General features: G+C 43.0%; 1 protein-coding gene across 1 annotated transcript in view; it reads left to right on the top strand.

The window, feature by feature from the left end:
- LOC139646933 (zinc finger MYM-type protein 4-like) overlaps positions 1 to 18,456 on the top strand; it is a 33,332-nt gene extending 14,876 nt beyond the window's left edge. Inside the window, exons 3-27 of the mRNA XM_071522732.1 lie at positions 427 to 582; positions 1,048 to 1,121; positions 2,888 to 3,058; positions 4,036 to 4,289; positions 5,341 to 5,521; positions 6,033 to 6,236; positions 6,394 to 6,544; positions 6,908 to 7,023; positions 8,428 to 8,613; positions 8,743 to 8,893; positions 9,006 to 9,178; positions 9,294 to 9,441; positions 10,001 to 10,096; positions 10,280 to 10,317; positions 10,650 to 10,794; positions 11,619 to 11,731; positions 12,046 to 12,274; positions 12,604 to 12,834; positions 12,938 to 13,050; positions 13,278 to 13,458; positions 14,037 to 14,188; positions 14,851 to 14,965; positions 15,159 to 15,419; positions 15,651 to 15,774; positions 16,325 to 18,456. Coding sequence (XP_071378833.1) covers positions 427 to 582; positions 1,048 to 1,121; positions 2,888 to 3,058; positions 4,036 to 4,289; positions 5,341 to 5,521; positions 6,033 to 6,236; positions 6,394 to 6,544; positions 6,908 to 7,023; positions 8,428 to 8,613; positions 8,743 to 8,893; positions 9,006 to 9,178; positions 9,294 to 9,441; positions 10,001 to 10,096; positions 10,280 to 10,317; positions 10,650 to 10,794; positions 11,619 to 11,731; positions 12,046 to 12,274; positions 12,604 to 12,834; positions 12,938 to 13,050; positions 13,278 to 13,458; positions 14,037 to 14,188; positions 14,851 to 14,965; positions 15,159 to 15,419; positions 15,651 to 15,774; positions 16,325 to 16,580 — 4,019 coding nt within the window. The 3' untranslated portion in view covers positions 16,581 to 18,456. The remainder of the gene's footprint in view (positions 1 to 426; positions 583 to 1,047; positions 1,122 to 2,887; positions 3,059 to 4,035; positions 4,290 to 5,340; positions 5,522 to 6,032; positions 6,237 to 6,393; positions 6,545 to 6,907; positions 7,024 to 8,427; positions 8,614 to 8,742; positions 8,894 to 9,005; positions 9,179 to 9,293; positions 9,442 to 10,000; positions 10,097 to 10,279; positions 10,318 to 10,649; positions 10,795 to 11,618; positions 11,732 to 12,045; positions 12,275 to 12,603; positions 12,835 to 12,937; positions 13,051 to 13,277; positions 13,459 to 14,036; positions 14,189 to 14,850; positions 14,966 to 15,158; positions 15,420 to 15,650; positions 15,775 to 16,324) is intronic.
- Positions 18,457 to 19,292: the final 836 nt, after the last annotated feature.

Below are 19,292 nucleotides of genomic sequence, written 5' to 3'. Positions count from 1 at the left end.
ATGAGTTCCTGTGGCGCTCTGTGGTGCATCTCGGTGGAATGAGTCTTGCACTCAATGTGCTCCTGTGCTTGACCAGCAAGTCATGGAGCGGGTGGGAGACATTGTCCAAGATGCCATGTAACTTGGACAGCATCCTCCTCTGTGACACTGCCACCAGAGAGTCCAGCTCCACCCCCACAACGTCACTGGCCTTGCGGATCAGTTTGTTGAGTCTGTTGGCGTCTGCTGCCCTCAACCTGCTGCCCCAGCACACCACAGCAAACAGGAGAGCACTGGCCACCACAGACTCATAAAACATCCTCAGCATTGTCCGGCAGATGTTGAAGGACCTCAGCCTCCTCAGAAAGTAGAGACGGCTCTGGCCCTTCTTGTAGAGAGCTTCAGTGTTCTTAGCCCAGTTCAGTTTATTGTATGTTTCCCTCACAGTCTCGGCGACAGACGACATGAGGTCGCCTGCTGTGAGCGACACTGAAGAGAAACCCAGTGTATTTCCACAGCACACGGACGAGGACCAATCAGAGGACAAGAAAGTGCCGGTAGATTTTGTGCGGCTCAGCTCATCTCCATCTTGTGAAGCCACAGGTACAGGTGACGGGTGTCTCCGGGGAAAGGGAAATTAGTTATTTGTCTATCGACCACAAGGTGTGGTAAATCTCAATATTCACCACAAGCTTTTACGATTTTGCCAGTCAACAAGGTTTTTAGAATATAAGCTCAACAAGCTAAGGTGTGTACTACTTAATCAGGACATTGGCGGGAACTGAAGTCACTAATGCTTATGGGAAATTTACTGAACATTTCAGCTCTATATGTCCATAGTGTAATGATTTGTTTGAATAAAGTGGCCTATGGTAAAAGTTGGTCATCAATGTAGTATTAGTACATTACAACATAGAAGAGCTGACAATTAGGTTAAGATCAAACAATTTGTGTGCATGTAAAGATAACCATTGTCAGTGTTTTCTTAATTCATTTCTGGCTGCAAGTCTTGTCTGTTTTGTACACATATTGACAGTTAACCTAATCACGTTGCACATGTTCCAATAGGAAGAGATGGTGCATCATCAGCTGTGTTGAATGGGATGAAAGTAGTCAAGCTATCGATACCAAAATTGGACAATGTAAGTATATATTTTTTTAGCAATGTTACTGCATTAGTGTCTGCTGATGGGTGATATCACAAAAACAGTAAAGCCGTAGCCAAGTTTTCCACTCTGGCAAGCAAGGAGACTGGTTAAATTTGGGCAATGTTAGTTACGAATTTCACACCAGAAACGAAAATGCGCATAGTTTGCAGAGGTTTGTGCGAGGTAGAGCGCACGCGTACTACGTCACGACGAGCCAAGTTGACAGAAGAAGCGGGAACTTGTCATTCATTCTTCTGCAACATGGATTTGAGCCTGAAGCAGAGAGAAGTTCTCGCCATCGCCCTGCTTTATAGTCGGTGGAAAAGGCAAGGCCGGTGGCGGGCAGCGCGCGCTCCTCCGTCTTCAGTCAGTCAGGCAGGCACGGCCGAGAGAAAGGTAACCAAGTGTGGACGTTAGCTAAACTCAACATGAGTAACGTTATATTTAAATCTCCCTTGGTCGACGGCAATATCTATAGTACAGAGAGACGGACTTAAATTGTCATTTGGAAGAAATTGGCATGTCTCTTCCCCCACGAATCTCGCGCTACTTTACTTCAAGTCTTCAGTTGGTTTTGCGAACGTTTAACGTTAGTTTTCAAGAATTGGCAAAGATTAGCTAACGTGATTAGCTATCAGTTACTGATAGCAAGCTTTGTGCAAAACGTAATCTTTGGTAAATTGAAGACTACTGTAGGTCACGTTTCCTCACATTAAACCTTCTTGGCTAAGTCAGATAAAACGGACATCTCCCCACTTAATCTTTCAGATGAGTTCATCGAGGTGTTTCTCAAGGAAGAGAAAGACAGGAGAGTCAGCTAAAGTTGGATAAGTTAGATCTGCCTGCTGAAGGTTTAGATTTATATAGCTTAATCATTCTGGGGCGCTATGTCAGAATAGGTTCACATCAGCAATGATGATATCTTGCTAGTTAAATCCTTACTAGGCTAATTTTGTATTTAAGTATAAATTGACACTGAATAATTAGACGCCCCTCTTAACCTTTGTGAATCGCAGAGACAGAGAGAGGGGAAGGAAATGGAAGGATAAGAGAGTAAAGAGGGAGAGGAGATAAAGGCGAGGAAGAGGAAAACAATGATTTTTTATTTTTTTTTATCTTCCTGCAAGAGGTGGGGGGCACCTGGGTCAGCATCTCACACCACCACATTAAAAAAATGTATAGGTGAAACACTGATCCAGAACATGGCTTGTAGTACAATATACTTTATATCTGCTTTGCTTAACACAATTGGACTTCATGTCCCTCAACAATTAATTTCAGTTGTGCTTTTTCTTGTACCAACTTTTTATTCATAGTATTCTGTTACATCACCACACAGCCATCTTGATAGGAAAATAACAGGTGATTGTAATAAATTAACAGGTGATTATAATCATATGACAGCCACAGCCAATGAGCTGTGCAGATGGTAAAGCACCATATTGGTAGGAAATGCATGTGACATGGGAATACGATGAATAGTTTCACAACTTAATCAGCTATGTTCAAAACCACCTGTTGGGTTTTTCCAGCTTTGGTTCTTTATTTTGGTCTTTAAGTTGATTTTAACTTCAATTCCAGGAAGCATTAAAAGGGTCTTAAAAAGTCTGAAGTTTGGCTTTCTGAAACCTACAGCTACTCTGAATGAATTGACAGTTTAAACAATACTTTGTCCCTTTTCACATAAAGTGTTGTCATCAAGTTATACATCAATTACAAACACTACAGTATTCCATTCAGACTTGCTTCCTCTGTCTTAGGAGAGGTTGCAGGCTCCATCCCGGACATCGTCTTCATGTAACGCAGTCAACCCATCCGTCTCTCCACCCCTGGTCAAGGTGAAGGACGAGCCCTTGGACGAGGAGTACGACCGGGCTCTAACGTCCTCTACAGCTACAGCGAGCATTAAAGATGAGCCTAACACTGCAAAGGTAGGGCACACACTTCTTTTTCCACAAGGAGCTCTTGCCCTGGGTACTGGTCTTCTGTGGTCCCCATAATCTTTATAAAAAAAAGGGGTCAGGGTCAGAGGGGCTATCAAGCAAATAGGGCACAGGTGCGGGGCCAGGTAAGTTGTCAGTCTCCGGTGTGGGCAGCAGAGGGAGCTAGTACGCAGGTCAGTAGCAGCCAAACACCACCATTCCCCTCAACACTTCCTTGGATGTGTCACAGCATGTATCCAGTACAGTATACAGCCACATAAGGTTGAGGTATGACATAATGATCCAAGTTGGTCATTGATTTTTTTTCATCATGAAGTTGTTTTTCATGATACTAACATCTGAGCTGAGTATATGCAAATGTTGAGGTAGTGGAGTGACTACTTTCCGGTGTTCAAGCGAGACGTGTGGACTCAAGTCTTGATGAGGTAGAGTCGGACTCCAGTCACCAATTTGATGACTTGTGACTTGGAACATTTGGAAATTACTTGAGACTTGCTTGTGACTCATACGTGATGAATGAAGACCTCCTTGTGACTCGAGGACTCACATTTTTTATATGTATATGTGCAAGAAAATTCTAACATTGTTTATTGCTCATTGTAGCCTGCTCCGTTTCACTCTCTTACTCACCCACACAGCTACAAGCTACTGAGGAGTAGAGCTGCAATGATTAATCGATTAGTTGTCAACTATTACGGATTTATAACCCATCTCGCCTTGAAAATAATGCTTGATTTAAAAAAAAAAAAGAATGTTGATTTCAATTGGAATTGCAGATAAACATGAACGTCTAAACATACTTTTTTTTTGTTGTTTTTTGTTTTAGACTGGGTAGAGGAGACACCGTAGCAGAGGTTCTGTCTGGATTTTATCCTAGTCCAGCAGGGTTACATGTAGGTCCAGAAACAGGGTCTTAACCTCTACACTATCACTGTCTCACCGTCTCACCATTCTGCTGTTGACAGGACGACTTAAAGATCGGTTCGGTCTTCTCTGTGACGGGAAACTCCACATCTACAGCGACCGAAATGCAGACCACGCCCCCCCTCCTCCCCCCAGCCTTGCACATGGTCTGCGCCCACTGCAAGAAGAACCTGATGAAAGGACAGACGGCTTACCAGAGGAAGGGCTCCCCAGCCCTGTTCTGCTCCACTTCCTGCCTCTCCGCAACACTGCCTCTGATCAAACCAGTCACCAAGAACTGCCACTACTGCTTTAAGTGAGTTTGGTAGAAAACAGTATTTTTTCCTTGCATTTCCAAGCTGTCTGTATCTCATCTTTCCACCTTTTCTTAGGGTGATTTTAAAGAAATACACTTTATTTTAAGTGTGTGAGGGAGAAAGAAGGAAAGGAGAGAGAAAGAACATACACTCACCCAGCACTTTATTAGGAACACCTGTACACCTGCTTATTCATGCAATTATCCATTCAGCCAATCATGTGGCAGCAGTGCAGTGCATAAGATCATGCAGATACAGGTCAGCAGCTTCAGTTAATGTTCACATCAAACTTCAGAATGAGGGAAAAAAGTGATCTCAGTGACTTTGACCGTGGCGTGGTTGTTGGTGCCAGATGGGCTGGTTTGAGTATTTCTGAAACTGCTGATCTCCTGGGATTTTCACGCACAACAGTCTCTAGAGTTTACACAGAATGGTGCGAAAAACAAAAAACATCCAGTGAGCGGCAGTTATGTGGACGGAAACGCCTTGTTGATGCGAGAGGTCAGAGGGGAACGGCCAGACTGGTTCTAGCTGACAGAAAGGCTTCAGTAACTCAGATAACCTCTTTACAACTGTGGTGAGCAGAAAAGCATCTCAGAATGCCACACGTCAAACCTTGAGGCGGATGTCACTTTGGTAGCCGGTTGACACTGAGCTGAAAGCTGATGCCTACCCAGTATTAGTAAGGTGTTCCTAATAAAGTGCTCGGTGAGTGTATCTGAATCAGCTAAAAATGTACACAGTTAAATGCATTCCAAAATCTCATGTTGGAGGAGAGGCATGCCTTGGAAGTTGTTTGAAGTGATCATAGAGCTATCTGGCTTATAAGTCTCCCTTTCCACAGACATTCAAACGGTAACCCAGGTCTTTCAGATGGATCAAAATTTTATCCTCATTGAGGCTCATTGGGTTACTGTAATCTGACTGAGGTTGTTACTGTAAGGAGCTGGTGCTCAATAAGTCCCACTCACTGAATACCAGCCTGCATGTAAACATGATTGTCACTGATTTTGGATCTTTGCTCGATCTCCTCTCTCCCCGCTCTCTCAGGGTTATACTGCGGCCTCAGGACGTCATCCTGGCTCCGGTGGATGCTAATGGCACTATGAAGGACTTCTGCGGCCAAACCTGCCTGTCCTCCTTCAACTACAAGAGGAACATCTCCACCAACATACCCCTCCAGCAGATCGCATCCAAGTCACTCTGCAGCATTTGCACCAGATACAGCATTGTAAGGAAAAGGGAACAGCATCTTAAAAATCTAAATTGCCTTTTTTTTTTTTTCTTTTTAAGAATGAGCATTAATAAAGTTAGTCATAAACTTTATTAGTAGAGCTGTTTTTGAAAAAGATAAATAAATAAAAGCCTGTATATGTTTGTTTAATGTTGATAAAGATTTTTATGATGGTATGAATTCAAAAGCATACATTTAAAATTGACTGATGAATGCATTCTGGGGTGATGGCCATCAGTTGATATGAGATGACACTTCAGGTTTGTCCTGCCTTGTTAGATAATGTTTGGCTTCTTAAATAAAGTTTCTGTTACAATGTTATGATTGAACATATATCATATACCACATATCAAAGGTTAAAAGGAAAATATTCATGTCAAGATATAAATATAGAGGTTGTACATACAAATGAACAACTTTTTAACTCACTGCCCCTATTACCTATATTTACATAAAATGAAATGATGTTTTCCTGAAGTAACAGCCACACTGCTCATCCCTCCTGCAGAGCAAACATGAGGTGATCCTGAACGGTGCTGTCCACAAGATTTGCAGTGACGCCTGTTTTGGCCGTTTCCGCACGGTCAACAACCTGTCCATGGCTAGCTGTCAGAACTGTGGCTCCTACTGCCAGAACAAGCCCTTTGTGCTGAAGATGGAGGACGGCAACAAAACCCTGTGCACAGCAGAATGTCTGGCCAAGTTCAAAGAGGTATGGAATTCCCAAATCAAAATTGGCATCATTGGGCAAAAAAAAATCAAGATAAGATGCAGCTTTAAAGGAATGGTTCACTCCTGTCCAGTGCCTAAAATGTAAAATGCAATGGGTTGGATTGATTTTGTGATGTGTCTCTTGTATTACTTGGCAGAAAATCAAGACACCCCAGCCATGTAGCATGTGCCATACTTCCCGGCTGGTGTCGGACATGACCGAAAACAAAAACAGCGAGGACGTGGTGGAGCTCTTCTGTACCAGCAGCTGTGTGATGGCATACAAGGTCCAAACTGTCAGTGCATCAGGTACTGGACATTCATTTTGTCAAGAAAGTGTCTCTTCCTCGCTCTGTCCTGCACATGTAGACAATGGATGGATGAATAAAACGTCCCACTCTAAACTTGTGGCCACTGGAACTCAACAGCCTGTAATTCTTGATACCAAAACACTCAACGCACTTGAGGAGGTGCGGATCGAGAACGTTCAGCCTGTGCTACTTTTTCTCCTCTTTGTCTCTCTCTTGCTTACCTCCATCTCTCTGCCACCCCCTCTCCTCACTTCTCATCATATATCAATATTTGGGGAATTAAAGAGAAAAAGTAAAGCCTGTAACTGTGCTTCTGCAGTCTTGGTCATGTCTCTTATTAAACCCCCCTCCCTCCTCACAGGTGCTCCATTGTCTTGTGACAGCTGTGGTAAGACCACAGTACCAGCCTACCACCTAGCCATGTCAGATACCTCCATCAGGAACTTTTGCACTCTACCATGTGTCATGGCTTTTCAGGTAATGTGGCCTTCAGACTATACAACTTTTAAAATCCCAACAGGCTATGAAAACAAAGTATTTCACACTAGAGGTCTTCATGGGACCCTAGGACCGAGACCCGACCCGGGACCCGTATGTGTTCAGGTCCACGTTTTATTATGGTCAATCGGGTCCGGGTCGGGTCCCATTCTATTACCCCGGGTCCCGAGTCTGTTTATCATTATGTGTAATACCCGAGTGGATCCGAGAAGACCCCATGATCAGCGCTGATCACGTCACAAGACGAGAAACGCATGGAAGGGCTGTGTAACTTGCGTGATGATTAGGATCAGATTACAAGAGCGAAAATAAGGTGAAAAAAAACGTTGAGCAGCGCCAGAGAGTTGGAGCGGAGGAAAGGCGCAAGATGGATACCTTCTTCACTGAGGTGAAAAATAAGCTAAAAGAAAATGAATATAAAGAGGTCAAACCTAGCGGCATCTCTTCTGTTGTAGGCTACGTAGCTGCTAGATTCCATTATGGAGTCTCACTGTCATCTACTGGACAAACAGTAGAACGGCACAACTTGGCAAGTCTTTCTGTTATTTTGTTATTTTATTAGGCTACCATATGTTGTATCCGACATGATAAACGTTTTTAGCAGTAGAACCAGGTTTGTTGGGTCCATAAAATAGACCCAAGACCTGTCTCGGGTTTCTCTCCTCTCGGACATGCGTTGGGTCTGTAATATCTGGGGCAAAAACGGGTCGGTATATATATATATTTTTTAAATAATCGGGTCCAATCGGATCTCAGAATGAATTTCCCGGGTCCATTAGGGTTCAGGCCATCATTTTGGACCCGTGAAGACCTCTATTTCACACTGAACACTCGCAGATTTCTAGTATCTCTGTTGTATGGCCACACAAACTTAAAAATGAGTTGGGGATAGGGATCACACATTTGATGATGAGGAGCATCACATGCTACAAGACTCAAATGTGATGGGGTTTACCAACACTCAAATGTCACAGAGTGCTCATGTAGCTGCAAAATAGTGCAACACTAAACATGAACAGACATTTGCCTTTTTTTTTTTTTTTTTTCTGCATCTCAAGCTCAACTACAACCATGGTTACTTTTCATGCGCAATATCTCAGACACCACTGATCCAATTTAGCCAAGGGGAAATGATGCATCTCACCGCCACATTTAGGCATTCAAAATTACACTGATTGGCCCAAGGGGGAGCTACAATTACAGCTCAAATCAAGGCGACATATTTGTTACTGATTGGCTTAGATGAGGACTACATTATTTGTGGCGGAAGACAAGTTTACTGCAGCCTGGATTTGCTTTGCAGTCTTTGTTTACTCTATACTAGATACTGTATCTTTTTGGCATAGGTTTTCAGTCATTACTCTTCGCTTTTCTGTGCTACAGGAGAAATTCAAGAAGACGCAGAAACAGGTGAATGTTTTCACTAAGATGCCAGTGGCCCCCATCCAGTTTCAGGCCGCCGCCACCCCCAACCAAAACCAGCTCGACGTTCCCAAAGGCCCAGCGAAACTGCCATGCTTCCAGTGCTACCGCCTCATAAGCACTAAACCTGAACTCATCCAGATCAAGGTAACCTGTATGTGGGAGGAATTACTTTTAAGAAAGACATACAAACATGGCGTTCTGCCTTGAGAGCTGAAATTTTGTGGATGTAGAACTCTGACTTAGCTAAAACAAACTCTGTGTGTTTGTGTGCAGGACAAGCTGGTTTTCGTGTGTAGCTTGGCCTGTTGTCAAGAGTATAAGAAGGTCAACTGTGTGACGGGCCTGTGTGAATACTGTAAGATCGAAAAGGTCACCAGAGATGTCAAGAGGATCGACAACAAAGACTGCCACTTCTGCAGTGACGGTAAGAAGACAGGCAAAAATGTCCACAGGGCTAATGCAGGGTTTTGTATTGACATGTAAAAACAGTATGGAAATGTGTAGGGACCCTGAGCCTCTCCTGTCTCCCTTCCCAGGCTGTAAGCTGCTGTATAAACACGACCTGGCCAAGAACTGGGGGAAACACTGTCGCTGCTGTGCCTACTGCTTCTCCATCTCCAAGGTGCTGGTGACGGGACAGTACGGAGGAACGACCGAGGAGTTCTGCTCGGACGACTGCAGGTCCAAATACACCATGCTCTTCTGTCATGTAAGCAAGCCTGAATGCTAGAGTTGGTAAAATCATAGTAATAGTAAAATAATAATGATGATGATGATGTGGATGCCCTGCTCTGCCTACACATTTATTCTCTTCTTTCTCTCAGGTTGCCCAGTGTGACACCTGCGGTCGCAAGAGGAAACTGATGCAGACTCTTCCCATGCTGGGGGAGGTCAAACACTTCTGTGACCTGAGTTGTCTGCTGCACTTCTGCAGCAATAAGATATTCACTCAGGGCCAGATAGTCACCAAAGGTACGTCTTGTTGCTATTTTATATTTGCCTGTTTTATTCCTTTTAAGATTAATCTCCGAATTCTGACTTTAAACTCAGCTTTCTGAGTTTAAAGTCTCTGAAAGTTCTGACTTTCTTCTGAGAATCTTGGAATTTTGACTTTAATCTCAGGACTCAAATATAAAAATAAAGTCAAAATTCTGATAATAATCTCAAAACTCAAATACATTTTTCACGTGGCCCTAATCCTCTTCCGTAGAAGATGATTAATACAATGAGATTATTGAGACCCCCCTATTTGCCCCCCTTTTGCTTTTGAAAAATTCACACAATTTCTCACACCAGAGTTTTTATGTTTTTACACATTGGTTTGAGCCTCCTGTTACGATTGTTTTTTTTTTAGCAAAGTAAATGGGATATGAACCATTACTCTCAAAATCACATGAGGAAGTTCCTGACTTAATAACCACTGAGGCAAATCTTGATTATCATTCAAATTAGATTTGCATTATCTCTGTTCTTTGTTTGTTCTCTCCCTTCCTGTTTGCTGCCTCCATCTCTTCGTCCCCTGGATCTGCAGGTACATTGGAGGCTACTCCTGTCATCGCTAACGTTGTCTCACTTGCTAGCGCTCCGACTGAGCAGCCCAATGCCTGTGCCAGCACTGCCCGGCAAGGTATACACACACACTCGCCTATGTATTTATTATATATTTGAGATTTACATGAGAGAGAGAGATGGCGCATATACTCTAGATCAGTCGCTGTCCTAACTCCCAATTTCACCCATGTGGACGTCAGTGTTTATTGTGCAGGTTTGCTCTTTTTTGCTGACTCATACTCTGTCATTGTCTCCACAGGCACTGTCCTTAACGTTGAGACAAAGATCCTTGGACATGTAAGTTGAAGGAATGAAAACGGGCTTATTGCTGCAGTGTCCTTGAGCAAGACACTGAGTCCCTAACAGTGTCTTGGTCAAATGGTTCAGTTTTATCAGTGGTGAAATGATCAGGTCCCAGTCAAAAACAGCACAAGAATTAACCATGTCTGTTCAATACTGCTGAAATGGCCCTGCTGAAGTCGTCCATTTAGAAACACAACCAGCTGTTCACAGCTCCTGTTGCCCAAGAGCTGAGGACCTCCAATATGGCTGCCACAGGGTCATTATTATTACTTTATTATTGTTTGTGGTATTATCATTATTGTTAATATTATTTTTCTGTCCTTCAGGCCAGTACTCAGACAGATGCAGTGAAGGCTCCTCCTCCTCCTCCTCCCAAGGTGCTGAAGAACAAGGCCCTGCTCTGTAGACCATTGGTCCAGAACAAGGGAGTCTCCTGTAAAATACACACAGTCGACACTGAAGCACAGACAGGTAACACACACACACCCAGACAGGAGTAAACTAGTAAACATACAAATTAAGAAACATAGGATCCAAAACAATTTTTCTTTTTTCCCCTTTTTTTTTACAGTTATACATCAATGAAACTGTTTTTTCAATGTTGATTGACAACTAAAGAGACACCCTGGCTCCCTAACTTGGTCTTTACTTTAGTATCAGAGCCCACATGCATATCCATGGCCACTCATATGCACAACTATGTGCTGGAAGTTTTTAAGTTTATCAGAAAGTGTGCATTCTAGATTTGCACATGCAGATTAAATACTTGCTTTGTTATCATCTTAAAGCTGAAATCCGGGACTTTTTTCCAGTAATAAATAGTTATCTTATCCATCTGGACCATGGAGTCGGGTTACACAATACCAAATGGTCTGCTATAACGTTAGCCAACACAGGTTACCTGAGCTGGGTAGCCAAGTGCCACTAGCTAGTTACCATACTAGCCGACCCAAAGAGTTTACATTGAAAATAGTTTTTGGCCAACCTGACTGATATGCTAGCGGCACACACTGTAGGCTGCTGTTACTGTCAAGTTGCAATATGTACACTATCAAAAGTGATGTTATTGCCTAATTTCATTACAAAAGTTACAGTTGAAGCCATTTTTACTAGAGTGGGAATTGATGGCACACGAGCGACACTGGCTGCTAAACCTTCTTTGATAATATAATACTTCTGTGGCTGCTTGGTTATTTACTCCATCGCAAGTACTCGTGTACACACACAAACACATACACTCACACTCTTTTGGACTCAGATGTCTGATATTGTCTCTCTCTGTCTGTTCTCTAAAGATGACCTCTTCCCAAAGGTGATAGTCCTGCCTGTCCCAGTGCCAGTGTTTGTGCCAGTGCCTATGAGCATGTACAGCCAGTACACCCCCAAGCCCATGAGCCTGCCCTTACCGGTATGTCAAATACCCCCAACACCCTAGGGTCAGATTAGGTTAATTCCAGTTATTTTCAATTTAGGCCTTGTCTTGCTAGTTTTTGTGCTTTTACACATGCACTCGTCTTGTCTCCTCTTATTCCTCCGACCCCCATTTATATTACACTACTTCATTTGGTTGGTCTGAAAAAAGACTCTTCTATGTTCGCTGTTCCAGGGAAATACAGAAGTGCAATGAATGGTTTCAATTTATCCACAGACATATCCCACATTTTATGTTCGGGAACTCTGCGCTGCATGAAAAATACTTTTTTCCCAAACTGTCTGTCACAGCTGCCTGTGCCCATGTTCCTTCCTGTGACGCTGGACAGCGCTGAGCGCATCGTGGAAACCATCCAGGAGATCAAGGAGAAGATCCCATCCGACCCCTTCGAGGCAGAGCTCATCCTCATGGCTGAGATGGTGGCCGAGCAGGATGAGGGTGATGACAAGAAGAAGGAGGGGCAGAAGGATCGTTTGGTGGAGAAAGAGAGAGACAGGTCAGAACCTCAAGCCCCAGATGGTAAGAATTTTAATTTGATTACATGAATATTTCAAAGCAAATGCACAGTTTTGGAAAGTCTGGAAAAAATATTGCTGTCCAGTCCTGATACACATGGCTGCACATTTTATTCAGTTGTGATATTTGTTGATGTGAAGAACAGTCACTCTCTACGGCCTAGTTGATCATTACATTACCCATGCTTTATCAGCATACTTTGTATTCAATGATTGCCTACAAAAATCTTCAAATCCAGTCAAGAAATAATGGTCTGGCAAAAAGGATGTTTTTTTATGGAACTTGCGTATGAATCCTGGATCAAGAGTTCCTCTGATGTCTCCATTTTCCAGATCACACCAGTAACTACAGCGATGACTTGGACACAGACGACCTGGCCAGCTTCCTCAACAACTGGGAGGACCCCCCCTCTGACGCCGGCTTCAGGTCACCCAGTCGACCGTACGCCCACGAGAAGCTCCACCCAATCTTAGACGTTCCTGTGGGCATGCCCAGTGAGCCTTATTCTGAGCCCCCGCCTTCAGTCCCGCCTCCCATGGACATCGAGGCCGACTTTACTGTTGGTGAGAGGACGAGCTGTACAGATTTGGTGTTTCCTCACTTAATTTATGTGTTCCAAGTCTGTTCCAAGATGTTTTCTGATGTTTGATCTGGTGTCATTGGCAGAAACTCTGGAGCTGATGGCCCAGCTGAGAGAGCAGCCCCAGCGCCCCCCCAGCCCTCCGCCTGCCGCTTCACGACGACGACAAGCTCACAGGAAAGCCAGGGACAAGAATAAGGTAACAAACCTCCTGGGGAAGGAGTTTAGATGCTGCTCATGTCTCCAAGAGTAGAATCTGTTTTATTTGCAGAAGATAAATTTGGGGTTTAGATACTGCTAATATGTTAAGTTATGCCTAACGTGCCCAAAATAAAAGTAGATTGGATTTGCACAATATCAGTATTTGTCTTGCCCTGATCTTACCTGTGGTGTAACCTCTTCTCTCCTCTCTCCTCTCTATCCTAGGGTCGTAAGTCGAAACAGTCGGCTAAGACAGCTGAGGCAGTGACATCTCAAAAAGGCTGTTCCAACAAGGCCGTGTCCAGGGAGCCCCCCAAACTGAAGAGTCAGTACGGAATTGACGCCTGGAAGAGCTGGATCCAGTGGAGGGAAACCCAGCCTAACGTGGAGAAGCCACGCTTCGGCTGTGAGTCTGAACAAACAACAAATACCACTTGGTTGACACTAAAACCTCCTGGTAGACCCTTTTCTCCCACAGACCCAGGCCCTCATAGCTTTAGAACTTATAACTTTGCCATTTGGTGAGCACTTTTGTCCAAAGCACCCAACAGTGGCATGAATGCTTTAATTTTGATCGGCCTCAGTTGAAATCAAACCAAGGGAATGAAACTCCTAATCCTGGCAGTGTTAGTGCTATACTGTACCCATTAAGTTAGACAAGAGATGAAACCCCTTACCACCCATGCTTAAAATGTATGTACTCATAGTAATGTAAGCTGGTTAGAATAAAAATGTCCACCAAATGTCCTATGTTACGTTGTCACAGCTGGGGATAGTTTAAAGCCCCTGGAAATTATTGGGCTGTATCAGTTTTTATATATCTTCACAAAGATTCTTGAAAAGTTTGACTTCATATATATACAAAAACAAGCTTTTTGCAACTTTCATAACCTTAACTGTACTGTAAGTCACTTGGGATAAAAGTGACCACCCAAAGGAATGTTATGTTTGATCAAATCTGTCCTCGTTTTATCTTTGTCTTAGCTCGTCCCATGGAGTTGAAGGAGGATGTTCTTCGCTGCACCACAGCAGAGCTGAGCTACGGCCTCTGCCGCTTCATCACCGAGGTGAAACGACCCAACGGAGAGCCATACTCACCTGACAGCTTGTTCTACCTCTGTCTCGGCATACAACAGGTAAGACAGACAACACTGTGCCCGTGTACATACACACAGCCTGTTCTACCTCTCACTCGACATATTACAGGGAAGACTTAAAGCACTGTACAAACATGCATATACATGTATGTTTGAAAAACTAGCACACTGCCCAAAATCTCACACACACACGATGGGGAGAGTAGCTGCTAGACCACCAATTGCCCCTGCATTGGTTTTAAAGGCCCTTCTCTTTGCCCAGGAAACTGTAGGCCCTTCAGAGACTGTTTGTACATTGACAAGTAACACCAAGCATAAATAAAGTCTCCTACACTACCTGACCCTGTACCTACTCTTATCCCTAGTTCCAAACATTACTCAATTTCTAACGTAGCGATTGATTTCAACAACAATCGAATGGGACAAAAGCGAATGGGACAGCTGACATTGCTGACCTGAAACACCCCATTCTGCAGTTCAGAAACCAAACTGCATCAACAGTTATAGGTTAAAGGGACGGTTGATTGTGCTGGCTTGAAATGGCCCGCTTGGCAGTTCAGAAGTCGAATCTTACTTTGCTGTTTTCATCTTTATGGCTAAGGCAATCTACAGTGAATACCATCCAAAATCACAATGGGACATCTGTATACACTCACACCATTCTTATTGCTCTGTCTGACTAACCTTTTGTCTCTTCGTAGTACCTGTTTGAGAACGGCCGTGTGGAGAACATATTCACTGATCTGTTCTACAGCAAGTTCTCCATGGAGTTCACCAAGATGCTGAAAGATTTCAAACCCCAAATCACAGCCAGTGGTAAGAGATCATCCACCTCTGTTTTCGTCTTTCCAACAATATTTTGACTCTTAATCTTTCAGTCTGTGTCTCTTTCCGTCAATCTCTCACACACAAATGCACCCGCAGGTACTTTCCTTGCTAGATTTTTAACAGAACCTCCTCCTCCTCCCCCCTCTCTCTCTTTTCCCTCTCCCTGTCCCTCCCTCTGCAGGCTACGTCCATTCCCGTGTGGAGGAGGAGTACCTGTGGGACTGCAAACAGCTGGGGGCCTACTCCCCCATCGTCCTCCTCAACACCCTGCTCTTCTTCTGCTGCAAGTACTTTGGCTTCACCACAGTGGAGCAGCACCGTCAGCTGTCCTTCGCCCACGTCATGCGCTGCACCAAGACCAGCGCCAACAACACCAAGACCACCTTCCTGCGCTTCTACCCTCCCATATCCATGGACGAGCAAGAGGAGCAGCCGCAGACAGGTACGATTAGGGCCGGGTGTCAAAAAACATTACCCATTAGTAATGTACCAATGCTTGATGTCAAAATCGATTTCACGGTATGAAAATGCATAAAAAATCTTCTAAAAAAGAAATTTTGTAGTGGATTCTTACAATTGGATTCTTACAGTGACTATTCTAGTATATGGACCTTGCCGATGACTGTGGTCTGATAGTGGCCAGAAAAACATTGTATATACTCTTCAGATGCAGATGGTGTCCCGGCCAAGAAGCGTAAGGAGGAGGAGAGTAAAGAGGAAATCCTGGAGATGATAGAGAACAGTGAGAACCCTCTCCGCTGTCCGGTTAGACTCTACGAGTTCTACCTCTCCAAGTGGTGAGTGCATCACCCCCCTTCTCTTTCTATGGCGGGTCCAAGATTTAAGGTTTATGCTTTTATGCTTCTTCACACACTAAAGTTTAATTTAAAGCTGTTGATTCTATTGATTCTAAGGCTATCTAACGTCCTCCTCACTTCAGCTCCCTTTGGGAATACATCAGGAATTTAACTAGCCACTTCAATTTTCGTGTTTTTTGACTTCACATGTTGCAAATGACTGCTGATGGACACACATTGGCTGTTACACTGACCAGTTGTGTTTAGCAATGATGAGCAGCATTTCATGACAGAAATTCAAACTATTGACTATTGTCCACTATTACCAACTCATGTTTGTCCGCAGGGTATATGTAGTGATTTGTTGGATTTTTGTCTGTTCATCGTTTTTATCGTGTTTCTATGCTAAACCATGTGTGCTAAACAAAATTTTCTCATGGGACACTGCGGATTGAATTGAACCTCACTGATACAGGTCGGTCTCGCTGATCACTAGGCTTCCTCGTTGACGCTAACATCTTCCTGTTCCCTTTTCTCTCTCTCCATCCAGCTCAGAGACGATCAAGCAGCGCACCAACCTGTTCTACCTTCACCCAGAGCGCTCCTGCGTTCCCAACAGCCCCATGTGGTTCTCCTCCACCCCGCTGGACGACAGCACCATGGAGGCCATGCTCATCCGCATCCTCACCGTCCGAGAGCTGCACGTCAAGACGGGGAAAGAGGGAGGGGGAGGGGGGCAGCAGCAGACACCAAATAACCCGCTCTTTATACCTGACAAGAAGGACGAAGAGGATGATTCAGAGTGATGAAAAGAGAAGTGACCTTTTTGTGCTTGTTTGAGCATCAGTTTATGATGAAAAATATATGGAAATTGACTCAAATGCACATTTAAACGTTCCAATGAACAGAAATTCAAGTCAGACCTCCATTACCACAAGAGGATCCTGTAACGCACATTTTATTGTTTAGCTGTACTGCTGAGACTTTAGGACTCACATGTAAGACTGGGCTCAGCATTCAGACTGTTCTTTTACTACTGCTCAGCAGGACACAGAGCTGTTCTACTGCGTTTTGTCTGCTAAGTGGTAGCTTCTGAAGAGGAATACTACTCTGGTGAAATGTTTTCCAAATATGTTCAGTTCCATTTGTTATGATTCCTTCAATCCCTGTGCAACCTGGACTCAGATTATTTTTTGTTTTATACAAGGTTCATACCAGCCTTCCCCCAAGGCAGGGTAGATCTGTTTGGAGGAGCTACCACCAAAATCGCCCAAAAAAAAAAAAAAATTCTGTTGGATTCCGTAGAGAATTTTAAAGGAAAAATCCACCGTGAAACACTTTTAACACATATTTTTCTTATTCCTGTGGTCAACTGGCCAAATGTGGATGACATCATGTCACGTCGAGATACTTGTAATGCAGCTACAATGGAGGTCAATAGCAGAAAATTTTCTAAAACATCAACGGTAAATGTCAGGTTTTGGTGTCAGTTCCTGGCGGGGTGTACACGCAAGGACTTCTTTCTAGACTCACCATTTTGCACCGACATTCAACTGTCGTAGAGAGAAATCTGTCTTTGAAAAGGCAGAGAAACCAATTACAGGAGCCTCAATAGACCAGAATGCAATGCAATGAGTAGTGCATTGAGTAAAGGGCACAACTCTCACTTTTTCTCGACTGGAAGAACACACTCATGCTCTTAATATGGTATCATTATTGCTCTCCACCTACATATATAACCCTCAGCTGAATACAACAAGATACGTACATCAGGCCCGTTCTCTGGAGGTTGAGGAAAGTCATTCTGGGAAATGTAGGAAAGCACTAACTGAAGTAGATTGGAAAAGTGGGTACAGCAAAAAGTAAATTACAACACTTCCTCACAAAATAACTGAAATGCATTGAACATCAGATTGATGATACATAACAGTGTAAGAGTATCTGAGGGTGGTTTTTTCCTTCAATATTATGGTTTAATTGCTTTTTAAGCGGCCTTTCCACAGTGTGAGCAACAGACTAGCTTACACACAAACTTCTTAATTGTTTGTGCGTTGAGTCTTTCGTTTCCCACTGTCACTGTTCCCATTGTCAGATCACTTTAGTTCGAAAGGTTTAGTCACTTGAATGTTTATGATTGCAGATGTGACTCAGGATTTGTTGGTCTTCTTATTTTTGTTTTGTTTTTGTAAAATGTAAGTATTAAATAATATTCCTTGTATATTCTTTTTGCCTCGTTATTCAAAATGAGAACGAGACTAATATTGTTGATCTGACCTGTTGCAGTTAGTGGGAGGAAAAATGTGATGATTGGGGTTTTGATTCAGTCCAGAATATGATGCTGTTGAACATTACTGTAAGACACATGACAAGGTTGACAAACTTTTCATGCAGTTTCAAACACCAACTTGACATATTTACCGTTTTATTGGTGACATTCACAACATGAACATCTTGAATTGAGTCTTTATGATCGACATGCTAGCTCACTCAGTTTAAATGCTTCTTCTGAAACACTGACTCTTGTATTTCTGACTTAATTTTTGCATATCCAAGACCCCTGTGTTATGCATTTGAATATAACAAGATAAAACTTTGAAATGCTGCCCCCTACTGTTCCATTAATGTATATCTTGGCTGTATACCTTTACCTTCAGTCTTCAGAGTCTGCCTGGTTGGCAATGTTCTCACAATATTTTTTGTATTGTACATTCTTTTTGAATAAAAAAAGTTCAAAACAAAGTTGTATTGCTGTTGGCTATGCAGGTACATGAAATACTGCAAATGTTCTCTTTGAAAAAGGTGTAGCAAAGTTCAGGTCTCTAATAGGTACAGTCAGATAATATATAATAATATATATAATAATATAATAATATATAAACTGCAAAAAACAGGAGCTCTCTTCATGGAGCAGTCTTACGATGATTTGGTATTTCTTGTTTTCATTCAACAATATTACACCGCAGAATTTATTTAATTTAAATGTAGCGTTAAATATTTAAACACTACATTTTATTGATGCAATATTATTTGTTTTATTGATGTGATGTACGTGGAAGTGATGTGTTTTAACTGGCAAGACCAAAGACGATTGTTCTGCTTTGGCTGGACATTATTATATTCTCTTTATTTTTCTGTTCTAACAAATTAAATGGAGGTTTTCAAACTAAACATCAGCATCCCACCGAGTGGTGATGTGATGGATTAACTTTGCTCATTCACTCACATTTACTTTCCTTCTCATTCACCACTTGCTCATTAATTTCTGCACTCATAAATTCATTATTATTCATTATTCATTATTCATTCACTCACTAGCTGGGTTAGAAAGCTGTCGGCTTGTCCTTTGCTTGGGAAGAGTCACAGTTGTAGGTAGATTATGTTCTTTGATGTATGTATGTGTTTCTGTGTGACTGTGTATGTGTGTCTAACTCTGTGTGCGCGCGTGTGCATTTCACCTGACTGTACTGTGAAGTATGTAACGGATATCCTCCCGTTTTTTTCTCTAGGCCTACATGTCC

The sequence above is a fragment of the Centroberyx affinis genome, unplaced genomic scaffold (genome assembly GCF_046629955.1).
Source record: "Centroberyx affinis isolate AG114_WGS23_722 - 3 ecotype Tasmania unplaced genomic scaffold, CSIRO-AGI_Caff_v1 ptg001025l_1, whole genome shotgun sequence".
In the NCBI taxonomy this organism is placed as follows: domain Eukaryota; kingdom Metazoa; phylum Chordata; class Actinopteri; order Beryciformes; family Berycidae; genus Centroberyx; species Centroberyx affinis.
The sequence above is the reverse complement of the archived record's forward strand: the minus strand, read 5'-3'. Positions and strand labels throughout refer to the sequence as shown.